The 23,563-nt window shown below is 38.3% G+C and overlaps 1 protein-coding gene across 6 annotated transcripts in view; it reads right to left on the bottom strand.

Annotated features, from left to right (window-relative positions):
• The window catches only part of LOC143036389 (HEAT repeat-containing protein 5B), a 164,475-nt gene that overhangs the window by 35,739 nt on the left and 105,173 nt on the right, over positions 1-23,563 (bottom strand). For all 6 annotated transcript variants that reach the window (XM_076207786.1, XM_076206277.1, XM_076207031.1 and 3 more), the window contains 2 exons: positions 17,159-17,252; positions 7,524-7,672 (listed from right to left, as the gene is read on the bottom strand). In XM_076207786.1, the coding sequence (XP_076063901.1) occupies positions 7,524-7,672; positions 17,159-17,252 (243 nt within the window). The remainder of the gene's footprint in view (positions 1-7,523; positions 7,673-17,158; positions 17,253-23,563) is intronic.

The raw sequence follows: 23,563 nt of genomic DNA on the forward strand, positions 1-23,563 counted from the left end.
TCTTACTATTTCACATCTTAACCACCCCTCCTCCCCATCATACACATCTCAGCACTTTGGAGATGATGCTTTTCCCTGTCCCCACTACAGTGCTTATGTCAAAACCAATGCAGCATAGTAAAGCTATTACCGTATTTTTCGGACCATAAGGCGCGGGCAAAATCCTTAAAATCGGCCAAAATCGGGTGGTGCGCCTTATCGTGCGGTGCGTCTTATGTGTGGCTTCAGTGCAAAAAAAATGCCTCGGATAGTGACGTACTATTTTGACACGTTTCGTAGCTAGCCTGCCGACGGCGACAGTGCATAGGCTTAACAAAAGTTACAACCAAGTTATAACCAAGGTGCATGTATCTTGACAAGAAAATTGCGAAAACTTCGACAGTTTTCGGGTCCATGCCACCGCATTCATTCACACTATCATGGCTATGACATGATAGCGTCCACAACACAGACAGCCATTTTGCATTGGTCTAGTCTCTCTCCACTCAGACTGTAGTCATTTGGGTATTTTTTTAGTTTCGATCATGGGCGCAATATAGCAATATAAGATTAATTATTAATTTTGTAAATTAAAATGTATCAAAGTAATATGCTAATGAAAGAATTCGGTAGCATAGGATCGGGACGCTAACGTCTCTCACGACGACGACAACGAGGACGAGCCGGATGACATTTAATTTGCAGGTAATGATTTATTAAACACAGGTTAGATTGGGTTAAACGAATTTATCACCCTTTCATTTCTTCGACGTCGGCATCTATCATAACAAACATGGCGTACCATTTGTCCGACATGACTTCGTTACTTACGAAATCCGTTTCAGCAATTTTTGTTTTGTTTTTTATTTCCGTTCACAAAATTGCATATTACGTTGATACATTATAATTTACAAAATTAATAATTAATCTTCTATTGCTATATTGCGCCCATGGTCGAAACTAAAAATTTACCTTCATTTGTAATCTTGTGTTTTTAAGTGAATAGAGAATTCCGGGAATAAACTGCTACTGTTGGTTTTATTCCCCACAATTCCCGTAACATGTTTGTTGTTTTATAGGGGTATTGGCAGGGCAGACCGTCCATGGAGGTGGTCTGATTTCACTGACCAAAATAAAAAATATATCATTTATTTTTGTAATTTTGCTAAATCCCAACCGATTTTTCTCATTCAACAACGAAAATGTTCAGTTCTGAATGCACTCACATTTGCATGATTATCCGATGACGAGACCAGGTTAGCTAGGTCAACATGAAAATGGAATTCCATATATTTGAGCTGAAGTAGTTCTCATGGGATGCAGAAAGTCGCTATGAGTACAATGCAATTTGAATTATCCATCTAGCTGTCCTAGTTCTCTAGATATTGCATTTTGAAGGGAAAATCAGGCCGAAACGTGCGGTCTGACTAATCGCCGATCAAACGTAAACAATGACGGTTTTTACTGACAGGCACAATTTTATATAAGAATTTAGCTTATGGTTGCATTGTTTGACCTATTTTCTTTAGAATGTGTGATTTCCATGTAATTTAATCTAAGAATTACGTTTTTATCCTCTGTAAAATTACCCACCACAGCTACGAATACCGTCAAATTACATGAAAATCACACAATTTAAAGAAAATAGTTTGAATAATTCAACTAAATGCAATCTATTACACTAATAACACAACAGTAACAAACTTAATAGTGTAGCTTGATCCATACCACCAATGATCATAGATAGCGGGCAGGACGAATCGTAGATGTGGTCCGTAATATTACGGAGGATAAAAACGTAACTTCTCTTTGATCATATTACATGAAAATCATACATTTTAAAGAAAATAGTTCAAATAATTCAACTATAAGTCTATTACACTAATAACATAATAGTAAGAAACTTAATAGAGTGAAGTTTGATTCATACCACCAGTGATCATAGATAAGATGGCGGGATAGACGTTGATGTTGTTGTTATCCGATAATCCGACCCGATAGAAAAAAATAAAATAAATAAATAATTAGTACCACCGATTTCTTAGCTCTTCCGTAACACGCTGCCTTTATTTTGGTATTAGAATAATCTGCGAGACTAGTAGTTTTCGTTCATTTTGGTCAGTTGCCAATACACTGAATTTATTTAGCTAATTTTTTACACTGAAACATAAACCAATTTTCGATTTACTGCTGAATGCAAGCCGCCATGTTTATCTTATGTTTTTATGTACCGACATGTAACTGATGATGTAATTGTTTGAAATTTACTACGATCGTAGTAAATACACTCGCATAACATTTGTATGAATGAAATTTCCCGAGGTATGTAAATTTGGCCGTTTGCATGGCGTGCGCATAAAATGACCCGCTATTGTGCTCATCATCGACGGTGGCGCCTCTGGTGGTGTTTGACCTACCTAACCAGGTGCGCCTTATGTAAGGACGGGGAATAGCAAATTACGGGTGCGCCTTATCGTCCGAAAAATACGGTATATAGTAGATCCTGACAATGGGTTAATTTTTTCCCCAAGTGCTGTGACAGAGAAAAAATATGATGGGGGATATGGGCGGGTGGGGAGGGCCAAAAAATGACTGAAATAGTAGGGAGTAAACTAGTTCTGGCTCTCAGGTCCTACATGGGGAGAGCTGTGCTTCACTGCACTGCCTATGACTCAAGTAATATGATGATGATGATATGGTTTAACGTCACACACTCCCCCCCTATCGGGAGGCTAGGACGGTGCCCCTCACAGAGGGCTTTGTAGTGTGGAATTTAATGAGCCATGCCCTTGGTTCAACTTCGCTGGTGGCAGGATTCAAACCGCCCTCACCTCGACCTTCGCCGCAAGTAACGACGCCCTAACCCGCTCAGCCAGCGAGCTTCCAATATCAAGTAATATAGCAAGAGAAAAGACTGATGTGGATGGGGTGAGATTTAGAGGTAGAGTGAGAGTGAGGTGGATGGATGGGGTGAACAGGGTTACAGATGTATGTAGAATGTCTGTCAAGAAAAGAAGAGTGTAAAGGATACGTGAATGGATGACCTAGCCTACAGGGATGTTCTCATCTCCTTCTTGAATCACTTTGAGTGAATGCAAGAGGGTTCATCATGTGATGAAGCAGTGATAGTAAATAAGTTCTGGTTGCTGGGCCCTGCTGTTGATAACCTGTACCCATGTAATGGAGGAGAGGATGACCCCTCATCCTAAATGAGCTGAGGTGGTCTGTGTGGTTGACTGAGTTTTAGTTGTGCATGATGTGTGTGTATGCTTGGACTTGGCCACCCCCCCCTTATAAAGAGGAAAGGGCCTTTAGTGTATGTATTTACCTAGTTGTATTTTACGGGACAGGGGCTATGCTTGTAGTGACCCGTTTTCATATCTCTCCACATCTAGTTTATTCTTGAAATCACATATAGTCCTGGCATTCACTGTTTCTCTGTTCAGTTTGTTCCAGACATCAATCACTGTGTGGGAAGCTATTTTTTTTCAGGTCTATTCTGTAACTCTCTTTCTTTTGTTTCTATTCGTGTCCTCTTGTTTCTCCACTGTCCCACTTTAATAAGTCGTCTCTATCGAGAACTTCCATCCCTTTCATAATTTTGAAAATGGTCAACAAATTGCCTCTTTCCCTTCTGTGCTCTAGTGCTGACAGCTGTAATTTCTCCAATCTTTGTTCATATTTCAGAGTTGATAGTGTGGGCGCCATTTTTGTTGCTGCTCTTTGGATTCTTTCTAATTTTCTTATGTTTTTTTTGTTATTGGTGCCCATATTGATACAGCATATTCTAATTTCGGTCCTATCAGTGTAACAATTATTTTCTTAACCACTTCCATACGGTGACGCCTATGTAGACATCATGAGGAGCAAGTGGGTACGCAATGATGCCGACGTCGGCATCTTGATTATATTTATTTTAGTCGTACCTATGTAACCTCCATTCTCTCTAAACTGGCTTCATCATATTTTCTATGGTTATCAAAATTCACGGGTGAAAGAGAACGAACGATTGAGCACTGACTTTTTTTATATAATGCAATTATTATGACACAACATCGCAGGTCGGGCAGCTAATGCTGCCAGACGTGTGATGTGCCCCGGAGTGAAGAGGTTAACCATCTCCTCATCCATGTAATCGAAGGCCACTTTCATTGATCTTAATAAGTTGAAAGTCTCTCCAAATAATTTATTTACATGTTTGTCAGGTGTCAAGTCATTAGAGATGATTACTCCTAGGTCCCTCTCTAAGTTTACTTTTTTGACTTCCTTGTTTCCAATCATATATCTTCTCGAAACTCTATTTTTACCTCTTCCAAATTCCATTATGCTACATTTCTTGATGCTGAAGTTCATCTTGTGTCTCTGGCTCCATTCCCAAGGCTCTGTATTGGCTCCGATAATGTTTGCTATTTATATAAATGACATGGATGAAGGAATTAAATACTACATAAACTTCTTTGCAGATGATGCAAAACTATTGAAGAAAGTGAGTAACAAAGAAGACTGTAAATCTTTTCAGGGAGATCTGGACAAAGTCTGGAACTGGAGTAAAAAGAATGAAGTGAATTTCAACATTAAAAAATGTGGTATAATGGAATTTTGAAAAAGCAAAACTAGAATATCCAGCAAATACAAAATTGGAACAAAAGAAGTTACAAAAGTAAATTCAGAAAGAGACCTACGAGTGATCATTTCAAATGACATGACACCAGACAAATATGTAAATAAAATAGTTGGAGAACCCTACAACTTAATAAGATCAATGAAAGTGGCCTTAGACTACATGGACGTGGAGATGGTGAAGAAAATCCTAGTTACACTGATGAGACCAAAATTAGAGTATGCAGCGATACTATGGTCATTGAGTAAAAAAAAATATATATATATCAAAGAGCATTACCAAAGATGGCACCAACACTCAGTATGCTGACATATGAACAAAGATTAGAAAAACTAAAATTATTAACTGGAGCAAGGAAGAGAAAGAGGCGATTTGATATCCATATATAGAATTTTGAAAGGGATGGAAATTCTTGACAGGGATGATCTACTTAAATATAGTCAGCAGATCACCTCTTTCTTTTCTTTGCTCTAGTGTTGGTAGTTCTAATTTCGATAATCTTTGTTCGTATGTTAATTTGGAAAGAGCTGGTGCCAACTTTGTTGTTGCTTTCTGTATTCTTTCTAGTTTCCTTATATTCTTTTTAGTACTGGGTGTCCATAGTGTCACTGCATATTCCAGTTTTGGTCTAATCAATGTGACTGATATTTTTTTAATCATTTCTTCATCCAAGTATTCAAATTCCATTTTCATTGACCTTAGTAGGTTGTAGGTTTCACTGACTATTTTGTTTATATGTCTATCCGGTGTCATGTCTTTGCTGATTATCACTCCAAGGTCCCTTTCCGCATGCACTTTTTTTATTTCTTTTTCACCAATTTTGTAATTTTTTGAAATTCTGTTTCTGCTTTTTCCAAACTCCATTATGCTACACTTCTTGATATTGAAGTTCACTTCCTACTTTTGAGTACATTTCCAGATTTTGTCCAGGTCTGATTGTAATGAGTCACAGTCCTCTTCTGTTGATACTTTTTAATATTTTTGTGTTATCTGCGAAGAAATTCATATAACATTAAACTCCTTTGTCCATGTTGTTTATGTACATGGTAAACATGATTGGAGCCAGCACTGACCCTTGTGGAACACCACTTATCATTTCTCCCCACTTTGAGAATTTGTCTCTAATAACTACCCTCATTTTTCTCCCAGTCAAGAAATCTTTCATACATTCTAATAAATTACCTGCAATGCTAGCTATTGATTCTAATTTTCTTATTAATTTCTTGTGTTGTACTTTGTCAAATGCCTTTTGTAGATCTAGATAGGCACAGTGATGTATTTACCTAGTTGTATTTTACGGGACAGCTATGCTCGTTTTGACCCGTTTTTGTATCTCTCCACATCCAGTTTGCTTTTGAATTCGTGTATAGTTCTGGCAATAACTGTTTCACTGTTCAATTTGTTCCAGATGTCAATCACTCTGTGTGGGGAACTGTTCTTTTTCAGATCTCTTCTGTAGCTGTCTTTCTTTAGTTTCTCTGCGTGTCCTCTTGTTTCTCTTTGGTCCCATTTTAATAGATCATCTCTATCAAGAACTTCCATTCCTTTCATAATTCTGAAAATGGTCCACAAATTGCCTCTCTCCCTTCTCTGCTCTAATGTTGTAATTTCTCCAATCTTTGTTCATATGTCAAATCTGATAGTGTAAGTGCCATCTTAGTCGCTGCTCTTTGGATTCTTTCTAGTTTCTTTGTGTTTTTCTTTGTGCTAGGTGCCCATATTGATAATAGCATATTCTAGTTTCAGTCTTATCAATGTAACAATTAATTTCTTAACCATCTCTTCATCCATGTAGTCGAATGCCACCTTCATTGATCTTAACAAATTGTAAGTCTCTCCAAATATCTTGTTTACATGTTTGTCAGGTGTCAAGTCACTTGAGATGATTATTCCTAGGTCCCTCTCTGAGTTAACTTTCTTTACTTCTTTATCTCTAATCATATATTTTCCCGAAACTCTATTTTTGCCTTTTCCGAACTCCATTATGCTACATTTCTTGATGTTGAAATTCATTTCGATCTGCAATCTTCTGTTTTCACTCTCTTGAGCAATTTAGCATCGTCAGCAAAGAAATTCATGTAACAATTCACTCCTTTGTCCATATCATTTATGTATATGGCAAACATTAAGGGAGCCAAAACAGATCCCTGAGGTGAGGTGCCTGAGAAGTATGATAGGGGTTATTAGGCTGGATAGTGTGTGAAATGAGGAGGTGAGGAGGAGAACATGGTTGGAAAGGGAGTTGGGAGATAGGGTTGATGAAACAGTATTGTGATGGTTTGGACATATGGAAAGAATGAGTGATGAAAGATTAGTAAAAGAGGTGTGGAACACAGAGGTAGAAGGAGTGAACATGAGGGGGCAACCTAGGATGAGATGGATGGATGGGGTAAAAGGGGCATTGGGAAAGAGGAATGTCTGTTGAGGAAGGATGGGAGAAGACAGAAGATGGGGTGAATGTAGAATGGTTGTGTATGGATGATGCTGTGATGCATGAAAGGGAGTGGGTGATGGAATATGTGTGAAAAAATAATTTGATGCAGCATGAAGGGATTTCTTCCTCTCTTCGCTTTTTCTGCATGAGGGGACAGAGAGGGGGGGTTGCCAATTTAATGAAGTGGCCTTGCTGTGGATGTGCTGTGTCTTGCGACACTGCTTCTGACCCAGGGCAGTGGGGGAGATGCAGGGATGACCCATCATCTAGGAGGAGCTAAGATGAGAGGGAGGGAGGGTGGTGAATGGGAGTGGAGTATGTGGGGATGGAATGGGTGGGAGTGGATTTTATGGCTTTGTTTTTTGGTGACCTCCCTTGTAAGGGGGGAAAAGTCTTTGGAGTATGTATTTTCTTGATACTTCTGTATGGTTTTCACTAAAAATGTACATGAATGTTCATGTCAACAATGTAAACCTAACTGCCTCTTACCTCTGCCCAGGCTTTGAGTATTGCTAACTTTTCAAGTGTTGCTGCACTTTCATTGTAAAGTCCTTTTGTTTGACCTTTATTGAGCTTTGCTAAGGAAGACACAAGCAGCTGGTGAACCCGTCGTAAATCACTTAAATCTCGGGCTACTCCTGCAAAATAAGGAAAAAACACTAAATTCTTTAGCTATAAAATACTGCAATACAGCTGGTACAGGGACCTGAAAATCATCTATGTAGCTACATTTTCATTTACAAAATGCACTCTGGTGTCAGAATATTTACATAACTAATTTTCCTACATACTTACTCGAGTATTTTCTCAGGGAAACCATAACAAAAGCCTGTTTTTATTTTTTATTATTGATGACACTGTCAACCCTTACATACCTACTAAATGGCATGCTAAAACCTGAATTGTGTTGAATAAGATTCTACCACACTTCAGTCATTTTTGTCAGTCCCACTTGATTTCCATCCATTCATCATTACTGTCCTTCCTTTTACCAACTGGTCTCCATGTCTTGTTCTTCACTATATAACATTTATCTTTAAACTAAATAATCCATCTGAGTTCTTATGAATTTTTACTATTTCCTTTCCATATCTCAAATGTGATTGAGCAATTTGTCCTAGAGAAGATCAAACCACACATTTTACTCTCACTTAACCACCACAGATTCTGAAATCATTCAACTAGCACACTGTTGATAAAAGAAACAGAAAAATATAAAATCAATTCAATAAATAACTACTACCAGAAAGAACAATAATGATGAACATGGCCATATAGGTAGTCATCCTATAAAGAAATAAAAAAAAAAGTACTGCTAAATAAACAGGCTTATAAGAAATACAAGTGCTTGGGTGCACCTAATGACTATAAGAGTTATGTAATAATACAGAGAGATTTAAAAAAGACAAAAAAAAACAATAACAAAAATATGAAATGAATATTGCTGAAAAATCCAAAAGGAATCCCAAAGAATTCTATAGTTACATTAGAGATAAAAAGGTTATTAGGAATCACTTTGGCCCACTATTATCTGCAGTCAGTCAACTTGAGTATTCAAAGAAATGCGTGATATTCTAAACAACTATTTTAGCTCAGTATTCATAAATGAAACAAAGTGAACTCCAAACTGAAGCCTGTGAAAAGTCTAGGGTGAACTTCCTACAGTAAATATAACAAAAGAAAAAATTAAAAGGTATATAGAGAAACTCAAAGCTAATAAAACACCAGGGTCTAACAGTTGGCATCCAAGAATCTTAAAGGAAATGAAAAATAAGATTATTGTTCCATTAGAAATTATTTTTAAAAAATCCATCATATCTGGAGATGTCCCAAGAGAATGGAAGCTAGCTAATGTTACTCCAATATTCAAAAAAAGTGACAAAAAGAAACCAAACAACTATGGCCCCATAAGCTTGATTTCAACCATAGGAAAAATGATGGGAACTATCATCAGAGATGCTATCGAACATCATTTAGAAAGTAACTGTTTGATAAATGATAGCCAGCATCGATTCAGATGGAAACATTCTTGTACGACTTACTCGAATTCTACAACACAGTCATCTCAGATTATGACAAAAACAATATATCTAGACTTTGCAAAAGCTTTTGATAATTGTGGGACTCCACTTATAATTTCTTCCCAGGTCGAGTTCTTGTCTCTAAGTACCACCCTCATTTATCTCCCGTTCAAGAAATCTTCCATGCATTCCAATAACTTTTCTTATACTCGAGCTATTATTTCAATCTTTCTTATTAGCTTTTTGTGTGGTACTTTATCAAATGCTTTTTGTAGATGGAAGAAGGCACAATCTGCCCATCCATCTCTTTCTTGTATTATTTCTATTAGCCTCGAGTAATTGCAAATCAGTTAGTGGCACATGATCTTCCTTGTCTAGATCCAAACTGTTTTGGATTTTGTATATTATTCTCTTCCAATTGTTTAATTCATTTAATTTTGATAACTTTTTCACATATTTTTGCTATTGTGCTTGTAAATGAGACCAGTCCATGGTTAGTTTGATTTTTCTTGTCCCCTCCTTTGTATATTAGTACAATATTTGCATTTTTCCAATATTGTGGTACTTTTCCTTCTTTGAGTGAGGAATCAATTATCTTGTGTAAATTATTTGTTAGTTCATCTATTTGCAATTCCATCCGGCCCATCAAGGTTTTTTATTTGGTCTCTTATTTCCTTCTGTGTCACAGTTATTTCTTTCATTGGGGGATGGGGAATCCTCCCAAATTTGTGTACTTTCAATTGTGAATACAGATTTAAAATGTCTGTTCATAATTTCAGCCATTTCTACATCATCTATATATTCATTATTCCCTTGATGTAGTTTCACTATTTCATGTTCATCTTTTAGTTTATCATTCACATACCTGTTGAATAGTATAGGTTGGTCCTTGCATTTTTCTATTATGTCCTTTTCATAGTTTCTCTTTACTTCCCTGCTTATATTTACATTTTCATTTCTTTTATTGTATTTATCACTTGCTCGATTTTTTGTCTTTTTTCCATCTTTTCCAGGCTCTGTCTCTTCTATCTTTACCCTCATTAGATTTTTTGTTGTACCAGCACTTTATGTACACCCGTCCTTGTTTCTTCTTTGGTACGTATTTGTCTATTCCCTCACTATAATTTTCTTTTGATATGTTCCATTACTCTTCCATCTTTGTTTCTTCATTTAAGTTTTCCCAGTTTGCATTTTGAAAGAATTTTCTGAGTTTCTCAAAATCCATTTTGTTGTACATTAGTCTTCCTTTTCTATGTTTCTCTTTTCTTCTCAAATCAACCTGTTCTTTTAGTTTGAACTCTATTAGTATGTGGTCACTTTTCAACTGGTGTATTTTATTTAATTTTATCTATGACCCAGGGCAGTGGACAAGGTGCAGGGATGACCCATCATCCAGGAGGTGCTAAGATAAGAGGGAGGGTGGAGGGGTGTGGAGTGTATTCAGGGATGGAATGGGTGGGAATGATTTTATGCCTTTTCCTTTTTGGCTACCTCCCTTGTAAGGGGGAAGAAGCCTTGGTATATGTATGTATGACTTCAGGCTCTGATGTAAATATTAAATCTACTCTCAACGGTTCTTCATTGTTTCTATACCTGGTATTTTCCTTTACCCATTGAGTCAATGTGTATTCAATGGTCATATCCAGTAGAATATTTCCCCAGAGGTCTTCTCCACCTTTCACTGTCATTTCTTCCCAACATATTTCTTTTGAATTAAAGTCACCCATAATTACTATGTTTCCTCCTTCTATCAGTAATTCAATTAATGCATTTTTTGTCTTCCAACATTTTAGAATAATCACTATCTGTCCAAGACTGTGCATTTGGGGGCACATATATTACTACAAATTTTTTACTTTTTATGTCTCTGTTTTATAACAGGAGGTGCTCAGATGAGAGGAAGGGCGGGAGGGGTGTGGAGTGTATTTAGGGATGAAATGGGTGGGAGTGTTTTTATGCCTTTCCCTTTTTGGCTACCTCCCTTGGAAGGGGGAAAAAGCCTTGGTATATGTATGTATGTATGTATGTCTCTGTTTTCAACTTTAATCACAATCAATTCCACATTATTTTTTCCTTCTGTCTGGGGTATTGGTTGCATGTTGCTGCATGTTGTTGTGACAAAGTAGCATGCAGTTGATACTTTAAGGTCTATATGGGGTGCCCCTATGGACCAGAGCCACACATCATTTTGTCTGTGATAGAGGAGGACTCTGCTCCCTCCGTTATGCTGTCCCCCAACCCCTTGTTGCTATCCTGTACCATTTCTCTGAATATTCATTTCCTTGTTTTGCCTACCCTGTGGTGGGGGAAAGAATGCTGCCACCAAGTATTCCTACTTGGATCATAAGAGGCGAGAAAAATGGGACGGAGATTAGGACTAGGCATCCTTCTCCCTGTAGCCCCACATGGGACATTCCTAAAAAAAAAGTAAAGGCATAAGAAGGTCTAGGAGTTTTACAACCAGTACCTTATGGTTTGGGTCTTTTAATGTGCATGGATGTCGTACAGAGGAGAGTAAAAGGGAAGAGAAAGGTAGTATGTTTGTGAGAAGAAAGATGGATGTGTTGGCTTTGAGTGAAACTAAGTTGAGAGGGAAGGGCAAGTGTGAGTTTGGGAGTGTAGTTGGGAGGTTCTAAGGAGTGAAGAGAGGGCGAGGGAGAGAAGGGGTGGCTATACTAGTAAGTGAAGAGATAGGTAAACGTGTAGTGGAGTGGAAGTTTCTTCAAGGTTAATGTGGATGAAGGTGAAACTGGGAAAGGAGATGTGGGTTTTTGTAAGAGCATATGGGCCTGATAGTGAGAAGAATGTAGAAGGGAAGCTTTTTGGATAGATATAAATGAGTGCATAGAGGGATTAGGGAGGAATGTCAATGTAGTAGTATTGGGAGACCTTAATGCTAGGGTAGGAAATGAACCAATAAGTGGAGCTGTTGGGAAATATAGAGTTCCAGGAAAGAATCATAGTGGAGAGTTGATAGTGGAGATGTGTCTAGAGCAGGGGTTCCCAAAGTGGTCAATATAGACCCCCAGGGGTCGATGAGACCATCCAAGGGGTCAACAAATAGCCAAGGGGTCGAAAGGGGGTCAGTAGATTGATAGGGGGTCGATGAAACCATCCAAGGGGTCGAAAGGGGGTCAGTAGATTGCTAGGGGGTCGAAAGGGGTCAGTAGATTGCTAGGGGGTCGAAAGGGGTCAGTAAATTACTATGGGGTTGAAAGGCAGTCTTTAAAATTAAATGGTTAGCATGAAATGATCCTGTTCTCTTCCCGTACTGAGTGAGAATAATCAACAAACCAATATCTAAACTTCAAGAAAAACCATGTCAGTTCACCGAGTCAAAAATCCTCCCCATTCTGTGCATAGAGGGAAAATCTCATATACACACAACCACATCATGAATGAACATCTAGATGACGAGCTTGTGTAGTATTATTGGCTTGAATATTACTTATACTAATATTATAAAGAATATATAACATCACTCTAAAAAGCTATTGGTAAATTATAAATATTTCAAAACACTTATGTTTATATGTGAAAGTGTCTGTATCATTATTGGAATGCCGTCACTTTGATGAATGTTGTCATTTAGCTCTTTTATAACTGATCAAAATGATGATAATAACACTATAACTAAAATCATAATAATAATAATAATAATAATAATAATAATAATAAGGATAATGATAATAACAACTATAATAATAATATTGCTAGCATTAATAACAATAACAACACCAATAATAATAATAAACTGACATAATTTGTGAATTAATAGTTTGGGGGTCTATAGAAAATCTTAAACTTTACTAGGGGGTCGATGAGCTGAAAAGTTTGGGAACCCCTGGTCTAGAGTTGATAATAGCAAATACAGTGTTTTGGAAGAAAGTCAAGCATAAGTACACATGGGAGAGGGTGGTGGATGGAAGGGTGGTAGATAGAGCATTAATAGACTATGTAGTGGTAGATAGGAGTATAATAGGAAGAGTTAAGGATGTACATGTTCTAAGGGGAGAGAGTGGGGGGAATATCAGATCATTTTTTGGTGGAAGGTAAGATGAGAGTGTAGGATAGATGGAGAAAGAGGAAAAGGACAAAAGGTAGGGAGGGGCTTAGAGTGAACTGCTTAAATGGGAAGGAAAAGGAGGAGTATAAGAAGCTGAGAGAGGAGTGGGAGGGAGTGAAGGATAGAGTAGAGCTAGGAGTGGAGGAGGAATGGGGATGGTTCAAAGAGGAAGTTATAAGGTGTGCAAGGATGGTGTGTGGAACAAGAAGGACGGGAGGAAATTGAAGGGTAGTGAGTGGTGGGATGAGGAAACAAAGAAGGTTGTAGAAGAGAAGAAGAGAGCTTTCACAGACTGGTTACAAAATAGGACGAGGGAGTCATACGAGATGTACAAAGAAATGAGAAGAGATGTAAAGCATAAGATAAAGGAGGCAAAGAGGAGAGCAGATGTGAAGTGGGGTAAGAGTATGACAGAAAATTTTGAAAGTAATAAAAGATGTTTTGGAAAGAAATTAAGAGAGGAAGAGGAGACAAATCAAGTAGAGAAGAAAAGGTAAAAGGTGCAGATGGAGAGATGATAATGGAAGAGAAGGCAGTAAGAGGAAGATGGGCAGAGTATTTTAGGGAGTTGCTAAATATGAAGGAGGATAGGGAGGGAAAGGTAGATGCAGTGGGAAGTGCTAAGAAAATGACGGTGATGAGTGAGGAAAATGGAGGAGAAATAAGGAAGGATGAAGTGAAGGCAGATGTTAAGATGATGGGAGCAGGTAAGGCACCTGGTCAGGATGGATGCCATGCAGAATGTCTGAAAAAAGGAGGTACAGTGATGGTGGACTGGCTGGTGAGACTGTTTAATGTTTGTTTGAGACAGGGTAGAGTGCTGGAGGACTGGAGGAGTGCCTGTATAGTTCCACTTTACAAGGGAAAAGGGGACAAGTATGAGTGTAGTAGTTTCTGAGGGATTAGCTTGTTGAGTGTAGTTGGGAAGGCTTATGGGAGGGTCTTGATTGAGAGGATTAGGAGAGGAATGGAGGGAGTAATTGGTGAGGAACAGTGTGGATTTAGGATGGGTAGAGGAGCGTAGATCAGATTTTTGTGGTAAGACAGATATGTGTGAAAGCTATAGGAAAAGATAAGGATGTTTTTTGGGCTTTTATGGATCTGGAAAAGGCTTATGTCAGGGTAGACAGGAAGGGACTGTGGGAGGTTTTGTGGATATACTGGATAGGAGGAAAGCTTTTAGCAGTCAAGAATTTTTATGAGAGCAGTAAAGTGTGTGTCAGGATTAGAAATGGAAAGAGTGAGTGGTTTGAGGTAAAGGTGGGACTTCGTCAGGGATATGTTATGTCACCCTGGCTGTTTAACCCCTACCATACGGTGACGCCTACGTAGGCATCATGAGGAGCAAGTGGGTACACAAGGATGCCAACGTCGGCGTCTTGATTATATTTATTGTAGTCGTACCTGCGTGACCCACATACTCTGTAAACTGGCTTCATCATATTTTCTATGGTTATCAAAATTCATGGGTGAAAGAGAACGAGCGATAGAGCAGTGACTTTATTTTTCATAATGCGAGTATTATGACGCAACATCGCACGTCTGGCAGCTAATGCTGCCAGACGTGTGATGTGGCCCATACTGAAGGGGTTAACTTATACATGGATGGGGTGGTGCGAGAAGTAAATGCAAGGGTGGTGGGTCAGGTATTGGAGATGGTTAAAGAAAATGGAGAGAAGTGGGAGGTGAGCCAGCTGTTGTTTACGGACAACACTGCGCTTGTAGCAGGAGCAGAGGAGGGACTGAGGAAGTTAGTGACAGAGTTTGGGAGTGTGAAAGAAGGAAGTTGAAGATAAATGTGGGTAAAAGTAAGGTGATGAAATGTACAAGGGGTGCAAGTGGCAGTAGACTGGAAGTGAGCATTAAGGGAAAGAGACTGGAGGAAGTGGATAGTTTTAGGTTCTTGGGTGCAAATGTGGCAGAAAAGGGAGTGGAGGTGGAGGTAGAATGTAGATTGAGGGAAGCGAGTAAGTGCCTTGATGGATTAAAAAGTGTAATGAGAAATAGACATTTGGGAATGGATGCTAAGAGGAGATTGTATGAAGGAGTGATTGTGCCAACAGCACTGTATGGGGCAGAAACATGGAACATAAGAGAGAAGGAATTTGAATGTGTTTGAGATGAGGTGTCTGAGAGGTATGATAGGGGTTACTAGCCTGGGTAGAGTGAGAAATGAGGTGAGGAGGAGAACAGGGGTGGTAAGGGAGTTGGGAGATAGGGTGGATGAAAGAGTGTTGGGATGGTTTGGACACATGGAAAGAATGAGTGAAGAAAGACTAGTAAAAGAGGTGTGGAAGGCAGATGTGGAGGGAGTGGGCATGAGGGGGGCGACCTAGGATGAGATGGATGGATGGGGTAAAAGGGGCTTTGGGGAAGAGGGGAATGTCTGTGGAGGAAGGATGGGAGAGGACAGAAGACAGGGGTGAATGGAGAATGGTTGTATATGGATGATGTTGTGATGCATGAGGTAGAATGGGTGAGGGATGGGGAGTATGTGTGAGAAAAATTTGACGCAGCCTAAAGGGATTTCTCCCCGTCTTCTTTTCTGCATGGGGGGACAGAGAGGGGGTTGCTGATTTTATGAAGTGGCCTTGCTGTGGATGTGCTGTGTCTTGCAACACTGCTTCTGACCCAGGGCAGTGGACAAGATGCAGGGATGACCTGTCATCCAGGAGGTGCCAAGGTAAGAGGGTAGAGGGTGGAGGGGAGTGGAGTGTATTAGGGATGGAATGGGTGGGAATGGTCTTTTTGCCTTTGTTATTTTGGTTACCTCCCTTGTAAGGGGGAAAAAGCCTTTGGTATATGTATCTTTGTCACATTTAAGCCTTTCTTAGTCAAAACATTACTCATCCACCCTGTTTCTCCTTTCTATTTTTCATCCAATGGTTGTATAGACCTTATCCCACAGTATTAGATGGTAATAGACCTTTTAATTTTGTCTCCACATTTCTCATTATGTCTGGTTTCTCTATCATTTGGTCCTGAAATCATGCTATGTTAGTATATATATATATATATATATATATATATATATATATATATATATATATATGTTTCTTTTTTTTATGTACCTTTTTCTCAGCCTCAGGTCCAGTACTTAAAAAAACTCATTCTTTTCAGTCTCCATTCTTCTCTTGTTTTTTTATTTGCTTCATTTCTAAGTGTCTTTTCTTTCTCTTTTTCCTCATCGGTCATTTCTTTTTTATCCATACATTTTTGTAATTTTCATTATTTGCCAGCTTTACTGCTTTTGATAGTACTTCTATAGTTATAATTTTAGACCTTAGTTTGATTTTTTGTGGCCTATACTGTTTTTCTCTAGAGTACTGTCCCATTCTATGTACTTCTTCTATCTCCTTATCATTACCTGTATCTCTTTCAGAATTGCTTTTGCAATTTCTTTCTCTTTTTCTCTTTGGTATCTGTGTACATTATATTTTCCTTAAATACCATAAACTACAATGCACTGTCTCTTACCCAGTCTGTGTGTGGATGAGGTGGGAGAGGGAGATTCAGCATATAAGGAAGTCATCATTAAGTGGAGGGAGTAACCTAACTTTGGATGTCAGAACTGGTTGTTGTGCTGTCTTGATGTAGCCTTTGCCCATTAGTGTGGGAGGGAACAGGGATGACCCTTTATGCATGTGGTGCTATGATGGGAGGGGTTATGAATATGTTTTTGTTGGGTGTGGGATAGGTGTTGGGTAGGTATATGCTTTGACCTCATCAACTCCCTTAAAAGGAGGAAAAGGCCTTTTAGTATGTATGTATTTACCTAGTTTATCTTAAGGGAAGGGGAACTATGCTTGTGGTGTCTTGTCTTTGCATTTTGCAGTGTCTAGTTTGCTCTTAAATTTGTATATGGTTTTTGCACACACTATTGTTTTGTACAGTGTATACATATGAATGATAGCCGGTTAGCAATTTCACTATGGGGAGCACTGAGCCTTAAGGTTCTGTGTCCCATGATCCTGATATTTCCTTACAGAAGAAAGCCTCATAGACACCAATTCCAATTCAAATCATAACTGACAAACCTGAGCAGATCCATGCACTGCAGACCTGACAGGCTCGTGCTGTGACATGTGAGGCTGTATCTGGAGCAAAGGCAGGTCGAAGAGCTGCACCAACCTGAAGTAGGAGTACCCTCAGTTACTAAGTGGTGTTGGTGTCAAAATAAGCCCAGTTCCTATACTAAGCAAAATAATATTTTCACAAGTTCGCATTCAAAAATACCTGTCAACTTTTTTATTAATTCTTATAATCATTAATACATTATAAAGTGAACATTTTCAAAATACTTACTCTATATGAAGAATATTATTCACTATTGAGAACATTAATCTATTATATTATGAATTGCTATTATGAGGTTAAAATCTATTCATTAGCATGCAGCTGATACTTTAGGGTTTATATGGGGTGCCCCTATGGGCCAGAGCCACACATCATTTTGTCTGTGATAGAGGAGATCTCTATTCATAGAGAAATGACACTATTTTATTATACTGTAAACATTGAAAGTGTAACTCTTAAACTTTAACCCCTTCCATACGGTGCCGCACACGTAGGCGTCATGGGGAGCGAGTGTATTCGCGAGGCTGCCATATCGGCGTCTTGATTATATTTATTGTAGTCGCCCCTTCATAATGACATTCTTTCTAATTCTTTTGTAATCGCATTTTCTATGGTTATCAAAATTCACGGGTGAAGAGAGAACGATCGATATAAGCAGTGACTATATTTTATGATGCGAGTATTATTACGACACGTCGTACGGCTGGCATTGGCTGCTGCCACCGAGATCTAAGTCCATGACGCCTACGTGTGCGGCACCGTATGGAAGGGGTTAAAATGATGATATGTAAACTTAATTAGTACTTTATGTTAACCCTGTACGTGATTTAATGCAAAGTAAAGTGAAATCACCAAAGGAAAAGTGTGAGCATGCGCACGGGAGAAAATCTCCCTGCAATGTGGTTCAAGGGTTAATACTGTCATGTACCACTTTTCTGAATATACAGTCAAACCTTGCTTAATGAGCACCTCACATAATAAGTGATTCACATAACATTTTTTTTTTTTTTTTACTTGCTTAATGAGCAATGTTTCATGATTCATATGTCTGATGTAAAAGCTCCTTTCTACCTAGCTAGCCATGAGTTACAAGGAGCATCTCCTTGTGACTCATGATTAGCTTGTTCCCATCTGCTTCTTGGCCAGTATTGCCACTGCTTGAAATTTTCTACTAAATCTTGGATTTTTTACTTTGACCTTGGAGTTTTGATTTTTTAACCCCCCTTAAAATCCAGTAAATCTTGTAGTTTTCAAGTAACTCAGTTGATGAGTGCACAAAAATATCCAGTATTACACCTGCAGCAAATTCAATTATAAAACCATGATTATTATTTTGGACTATTCTAACACACTTTTCTTCCATAGCATTTCTGTAGTAAAAGGCGTGTTTTTGAGTTATGCCTATTTTCTTTCTAGCCAACCAACCATGATTGTCACGGGACTCTTTCTGCCAATCAACTTTTATTCTGCAGGGGCGTGACTCCCACCTTTAGTTTGAACATGGTGGCTACAATACTAGGTTATGCATGTGTGTGATTGGGTAGGCTAAATTAGGTTTGGTTTAGTTGGATAGCTTAGAATTACCCATTTATCTTTTACTTCCCCAACCAAAACCCCCCATTCCTAGCTCCCAGGCTCTCACTCCCAAAATTGTGAAGGGGGAGAAGGTGGCATACCTCAAAAACGAGTCATTTCTAACAGAAATTTCACAGAATTAAAGTCGTCGAATTATCCACAATGTTATAAAACCCCATTTCTATTTTGCAAATTTGAATATTTCACTGGTATAATTGTAGGGAGAGGGGAGCATAACTCGAAAATGTGACATTTTCAATGAAAAAATCATAGAAGAAAAGGGTCTTCGAATTGTTAAAAAACAAAAATAGAAAACAAGCTTTTGTATTTAAATTTCTTGTGGGTGCGTTTCTGGATATTTTCCAACCATATTGTGATAAATGCATTGTGGTAACTAAGTGGATCGTGAAACACAATTGGAAAATAAACAAATGTTAATGTATTTACCTAGCTGTATCTTACAGGAAGGGGAGCTATACTTGTGGTGGTCTCTATATCTTGCAATATCTAAATTGTTCTTAAATTTGTGTATGTTTTTTGCACACACTATCATTTCCTCTGTGGGAAAAGCTGTTTTTTTTCAGGTCTCTTCTATAACTGCCCTCTTTTAATTTCTTTCTATGCCCTCTTGTATTTCTCATATCCCAATTTAGTAAGTCTTCTCTATCAAAGACTTCCATACCTCTCATGATTCTACAGATGGTCAACAAGTCTCCTCTTTCTCTTGCTTGTTCCAGGGTCCGTAAGTCTAGTTTTGTCAATCTCTCTTCATATGACAGTTCTGAAAATGTGGGGGCCATCTTCGTAGTTGCTCTTTGGATTCTTTCAATTTTCCTTACATTCTTTTTAGTACTGGGTGACCATAGTGTCGCTGCATACTCCAGTCTTGTTCTTATCAGTATGACTAGTATTTTCTTCACAATTTTTTCTTCCAAGTAAATGCCACTTTCATTGATCTCAGAAAGTTGTAGGTTTCTCTGACAATTCTGTTTATCGGTTTACCAGGGGACATGTCCTTTGTGATGATTACTCCCAGGTCTTTTTCAGATCCCACTTTCTTTACTTCTTTTTTTACTAATTTTATATTGTCCTGATATCCTGTTTTTATTTTTTCCAAATTCCATTATACTACTTTCCTTTATGGTGAAGTCCACTTCCCATTTATGACTCCATTCCCAAAATTTGTTCAAATCTCTGTGCAGTGACTCGGTCTATTTCAGTGCTCACTTTTCATCATCAGCAAAGAAGCTCATGTAACTGTCCACACCCTCATCCATGTCATTCACATAAATAGCAACCATTATTGGAGCCAGTACCGATCCTTGTGGAACTCCACCAATCACCTCTTCCCAAGTAGAACCCTTATCTCTGAGCACTACTCTCATCTTTCTTCTGTGACCTCAGCCATTTCTATATCTTCTGTGTATTCCATGTTCCCCTGGGGTAGTTTCTCTACTTCTTGCTTGTTTTTCAATTTATCATTCACATATCTATATAATAGTTTTGGTTGATCCTTACATTTTTCTATTATGTCTTTTTCACAATTTCCTTTTTCTATCCTGTGTATTTTTACATATTTATTCCTTTCATGGATATATATTTGCAACTTTCTATGATTTTTCTCTTTTTTCCATCTTTTCCAAGCTTTATCTCTTCTTTTTTCTGCCTTGCTGCATCTTCTGTTAAACCAGCACATAATAATACTCCTTTTCCTGTTTTTGTATTGGTACATATTTATCCACCCCTTCATTATAGATTCCCTTCAGAATCTTCCATTTTTCTTCGACTCGTGTCTCTTTATTGTGGATTTTTTCCTAATTCACTTCTTGAAAAAAATTCTTAAGTTTCCTATCCAATATATCTGCAAAACCTCCCACAGTGCCTTCCTGTCTACCCTGTCGTAAGCCTTTTCCAGATCCATAAAAGCCCAAAAAAATCCTTCCCCTTTCCTATAGCTTTCTCACATATCTGTCTTACCACAAAAACCTGACCTACACAACCTCTACCTGTCCTAAATCCACACTGTTCCTCACCAATTACTCCCTCTGTTCCTCTCCTAATCCTCTCAATCAAGATCCTCCCATAAGCCTTCCCAACTACACTTAACAAGCTAATCCCTCTGAAACTACTACATTCACACTTGTCCCCTTTTCCCTTGTAAAGTGGAACTATACAGGCACTCCTCCAGTCCTCCGGCACTCTACCCTCTCTCCAGCAAACATAAAATAACCTCACCAGCCAGTCCACCATCACTGTACCTCCTTTTTTTTTTAGACATTCTGCATGGCATCCATCCAGACCAGGTGCCTTACCTGCTTTCATCATCTTAACAACTGCCTTCACTTCATCCTTCCTTATTTCTCCTCCATTATCCTCACTCATCACGGTCATTTTCTTAGCACTTCCCACTGCAACTACCTTTCCCTCCCTATGCTCCTTCACATTTAGCAACTCCCTAAAATATGTGGATGTGCTGCGTCTTGCATCACTGCTTCTGACCCAGGGCAGTGGACAGGATGCAGGGATGACCCGTCATCCAGGAGGTGCCAAGATGAAAGGGAGGGAGGAGGGTGGAGGGGAGTGGAATATATATAAAATGAAATGGGTGGGAGTGGTTTCTATGCCTTTTTATTTTTTGCTACCCCCTGTGTAGGGGGAAAAAGCCTTTGGTATATGTATGTATGATATAAAATATTCTGCCCATCTCCCCCTTACTGCCTTCTCTTCCATTATCATTTCTCCATCTTCACCCTTTACCTTTTCTTCTCTACTTGATTCGCCTCCTCTTCCTCTCTTAATTTCTTTCCAAAACATCTTTTTATTACTTTCAAAATTTTCTGTTATACTCTTACTCCATTTCACATCTGCTTTCCTCTTTGCCTCCTTTACCTTGTGCTTTACTTCTCTTTTCTTTTCTTTGTACCTCTCATATGACTCCCTCGTCCTATTTTGTAACCAATCTGTGAAAGCTCTCTTCTTCTCTTCTACAACCTTCTTTGTTTCCTTATCCCACCATTCATTACCCTTCCTTCTATTTCCTCCTGTCCTTCTTGTTCCACACAACATCTTTGCGCACTTTGTGACTCCCTCCTTGAACCTTCCCCATTCCTCCACTCCTAGCTCTACTCTATCCTTCACTCCCTCCCACTCCTCTCTCAGCTTCTTCTTGTACTCCTTCTCCTTTTCCTTTTCATTTAAAGAGTTCACTCTAAGCACCTCCCTAACTTTTGTCCTTTTCCTCTTTCTCCATCTATCCTCCACTCTCAACCTACCACTACAAATGGGTGCAAAAATTTAAATCCCCCGTCCTGTAAAGTTTATGTTTTTGTTCTTTCTGTTGTAATATCTTCAGTTGTTCTTTATGGATTTTTGTAATTTTTATCTAATTTGAAAGTAAACATCATGCTCTTTATTTTCTACAGTAAAAAATAAAAGAAATTTAAATAAAAAAATAAAAAAATTAATTTATGAAACCTGAATTTCGCAGCATTTTTTTAATTATTCAGAGAAACAAATTAATAAAAAATCAGAGGTATTAGTTTGAAAAAAAATGTATTCAATGAGATTTGTTCCCCTGACTCAAGCTTTCATTTCATACCAAGCTGAATGATGTGGAAGGATTTTTCATTAATTAGAGCTTCAATAGAGCTCACTTTATCTTCATTAAATATTCACTATTCCTTATAAATACATGGGGGGAACACAATACCCTGAGGAATTACACACTAATGTACTGGGTATTTATACCTACATTCATTAAACACATATTTGAAAAAAAAATTCACCTACTCTATAAAGTGATGCGACACTCCCTTAAACAAACATTAAATAACCTCAACAGCCAGTCCACCACAACTGTACCTCCTTTTTTTAGACATTCTGCATGGCTTCCATCCAACCCAGGTGCCTTACCTGCTCTCATCATCTTAACAGCTGCTTTCACCTCATCTTTCCTTATTTCTCCTCCATTTTCCTCACTCATCACTCTCATTTTCTTAGTGCTTCCCACTGCAAGTACCTTTCCCTCCCTATCCTCCTTCACATTTAGCAACTCCCTAAAATATTCTGCCCACCTTCCTCTCACTGCCTTCTCTTCCATTATCATCTCTCCATCTGCACCTTTTACCTTTTCTTCTCTACTTGATTCGCCTCCTCTTCCTCTTATAATTTCTTTCCAAAACATCTTTTTATTACTTTCAAAATTTTCTGTTATACTCTTAACCCATTTCACATCTGCTCTCCTCTTTGCTTTCTTTATCTTATGCTTTACTTTTCTCTTTACTTTGTACCTCTCATACAATTTCCTCGTCCTAATTTGTAACCAATCTATGAAAGCCTGCTTCTCTTCCACACATTTCTTTGCTTCCTCATCCCACCACTCACTACTCTTCCTTCTATTTCCTCCTGTCCTCCTTGTTTCACATACCATCTTTGTACACCTTATGACTCCCTCCCAGTACTAAAAAGAATATAAAAAAATTAGAATGAATACACAGAGCAACGACAAAGATGGCACCAACACTCTCCAAATTGACATATGAACAAAGACTGTCCAAATTGGATCTACCAGCTCTGGAACAAAGAAGAGAAAGAGGAGATCTACTATTTATAGAATTATGAAAGGAAAGGAAATCCTAGATAGAGATGATTTATTAAAGTGGGGCAACAGAAAAACAAGAGGACACAAAAAGAAACTCAAAAAAGATAATTATAGAAGAGATCTGAAAAAGAATAGCTTTCCACACAGTGGTGGATACCTGGAATAAATTAGATAAGGCAACATTGTGTGC

The sequence above is a fragment of the Oratosquilla oratoria genome, chromosome 1 (genome assembly GCF_046742065.1).
Source record: "Oratosquilla oratoria isolate Oo_2021 chromosome 1, ASM4674206v1, whole genome shotgun sequence".
Taxonomy (NCBI): domain Eukaryota; kingdom Metazoa; phylum Arthropoda; class Malacostraca; order Stomatopoda; family Squillidae; genus Oratosquilla; species Oratosquilla oratoria.